The 2,354-nt window shown below is 26.3% G+C and overlaps 1 protein-coding gene across 1 annotated transcript; it reads right to left on the reverse strand.

Annotated features, from left to right (window-relative positions):
* Window positions 1-28: 28 nt before the first annotated feature.
* Window positions 29-1,576, reverse strand: LOC119674429. The gene is made up of 3 exons (XM_038085566.1): window positions 1,456-1,576; window positions 483-1,028; window positions 29-155 (listed from the first exon to the last, which is right to left on the reverse strand). Exons 2-3 carry the CDS (start codon window positions 995-997, stop codon window positions 29-31), a joined length of 642 nt encoding a protein of 213 aa, XP_037941494.1. The 5' UTR covers window positions 998-1,028; window positions 1,456-1,576.
* Between the last annotated feature and the right edge of the window lie 778 nt (window positions 1,577-2,354).

A 2,354-nucleotide genomic window follows, 5' to 3' on the forward strand; every position in this document is an offset into this window, starting at 1 on the left:
ATGATAATTTACACTGTAATAATCGTTTTTAAAACTCTCGATTATCTCTCCCACGATAGGCCATAGGTTTGTTCTCTTTTTCCACAGGATGCATTGCATCCTTAATACTCATATCAATAAAATCTACTATAACGCGATTTGTTTCTTTTTCCATGCTGTTCGCGAAAACAATTGTACCAATACATGCATGATCTTTGAGAAGAGGTGGAAGAGGACTGTAATTGTATCTACTAGTTTTTCTTCTATATCCATATTATTCATCCCATCATTGAAGTGATTCTCGTATTTTTCTTCAACGACAACTATTTCTTTATCCGCTGTGTTGATTCAGTCGTTGAGAAAACTTTCGATGTCTTTAACGGTAACTGTTTTTTTTATCTGCAGTATACGTTAATGACACAATTATATTATTATTTTTATTACAAAAAAAAACGATATAATTATTACAATAAAAACAAAAAAAAAAATTTTTTTAAACTTACATTTGTTTAGAACTTATTTTTATTTCGTTTTTTTGTACTTTTGAGTAATCGTCTCCAAAAAATTCCTTCAGTTGTTCTTCCGAAAACTGGCATGGGATGGTGTCATCGCCTTGAAATTCGTTTGGAACGAATGGACGCATTGAAAACTCTCCAAAGTCGTTGTGCAAATTATGTCGCTCACAATCTACTATATTTTTCTTACTACATGAGTTAGTTATTAAGTCAAGTTTTTTTCCATCTCGTGTAAAATTCTTATGCTTAATAATAATATTCTGGCCAAATGGATCACTTTTCGTTATCACACTTATGAAACCATAGCATACAAGGTATTTAGCAAAATGACTTGCTGTTTTAATAGAAAATATTGAGTCTTCAGAACATAAGTACTTTTCCAAAAGAATCATGTTCAGACGTATGGCATCCTCATTTTTGACCCATACGACACATAAAACATCTTCCTTATTAGCTAAATACCATAATTTATGTGCAAAAGACATCTTATTTTTATTTTCCATCTTTTCAACAATCTTAACTTGTATTTATTATCTGAAAAACAAGATAAATCTTTATTGACACAGGAATTTTTCATTAATGTTAAAAAAATTGATTATTAAATCTTTCTATATACATACATATGCAGAAAGTATAAATGTATATGTGACTTATTGGAAAGTCTATATATAGACAAGTAAACTATCATAGTCGATTTCATATGAAATAAATACATTTTTTGTTATAAGAGATATATTTATAAAAGACGATCTATGAAGCTTAAGTGAAGTTCATTTTTATTAAAGATGCCTGACATATTCCAGATTGTTCTCTACGCTATTTCTTTGGAGCCAGATTTTATGTAAAAATGAACATAATCTTATATGCAAACAACTTCATGAATATATTAAAATTACAATATATTTTATTATTATTATACATTTTAATATTATAATATAAATATAATAACATAATAACTCACCAAAAGCAAAATAACACTTTCACAAATATCGAAGTTAACAATGTTCGACCTGAAAAAACGACGCCGATGTTCTTCGTTATAATGTTCGAAAAATACTTCAAACAAAAAACTTTTTATTGTACGAAACTTTCGAACAACACGACAAGGTGTGAACTATATAGTAATTTAATATATGTGTTTAGTTTTAAAATATTGCAGATAGGTATGAAAAAATATCTGAAATACAACATAAAAGTATTAGACGAAGTGACCTATTTGTATTATATATTTCAAAATATCTTATATAAAAAAAATTGTATACAAAAGGGTTCAGATACATATACAATCAAATATTTTCTAAATTATGTGAAGATGATTGACATTATATATAATAAAGAAAAGCAAAACAGACTAATATAAAAGTTGAATAAAGCTATTTAGCCACTTGCTCATATATAATAATGAGTTAACGTTCAGATTATAATGAGCTCATTTATGCATCTGATAGAGCCTTTATAAACTATACTTAATACTATATCACACAAAAAAATTAAATATATAATTGATATAATATAATATTTATATACATTTTATTTATCAATCACATATTCAATTAAAAAAAACAAAGATTTTTGTAAATACTTACTTTCTCAGTGGGTTTGTTATAAGTCAGCTGTTGTTTATTTACATTTTACATATAAAACATATGACATATATATTAAATTTTATTAATTTTCCTTTTGGGAAATTTATTTTTAATATTTGCTTTCGAAGCCGATTTATTGATAATGTGCTCAGAAAATGTGCTGAAAAAAATTTTTTTTTTATATAAAAAGAGTCTGATCGAACTAAAGATAGTCGTTGAGAGCATAAATTAAAAAAAATTAAATTTAGGTGACAATACGAATCATCTGCCAATC

This window comes from Teleopsis dalmanni, chromosome 2, assembly GCF_002237135.1.
Source record: "Teleopsis dalmanni isolate 2A chromosome 2, ASM223713v2, whole genome shotgun sequence".
NCBI lineage: Eukaryota > Metazoa > Arthropoda > Insecta > Diptera > Diopsidae > Teleopsis > Teleopsis dalmanni.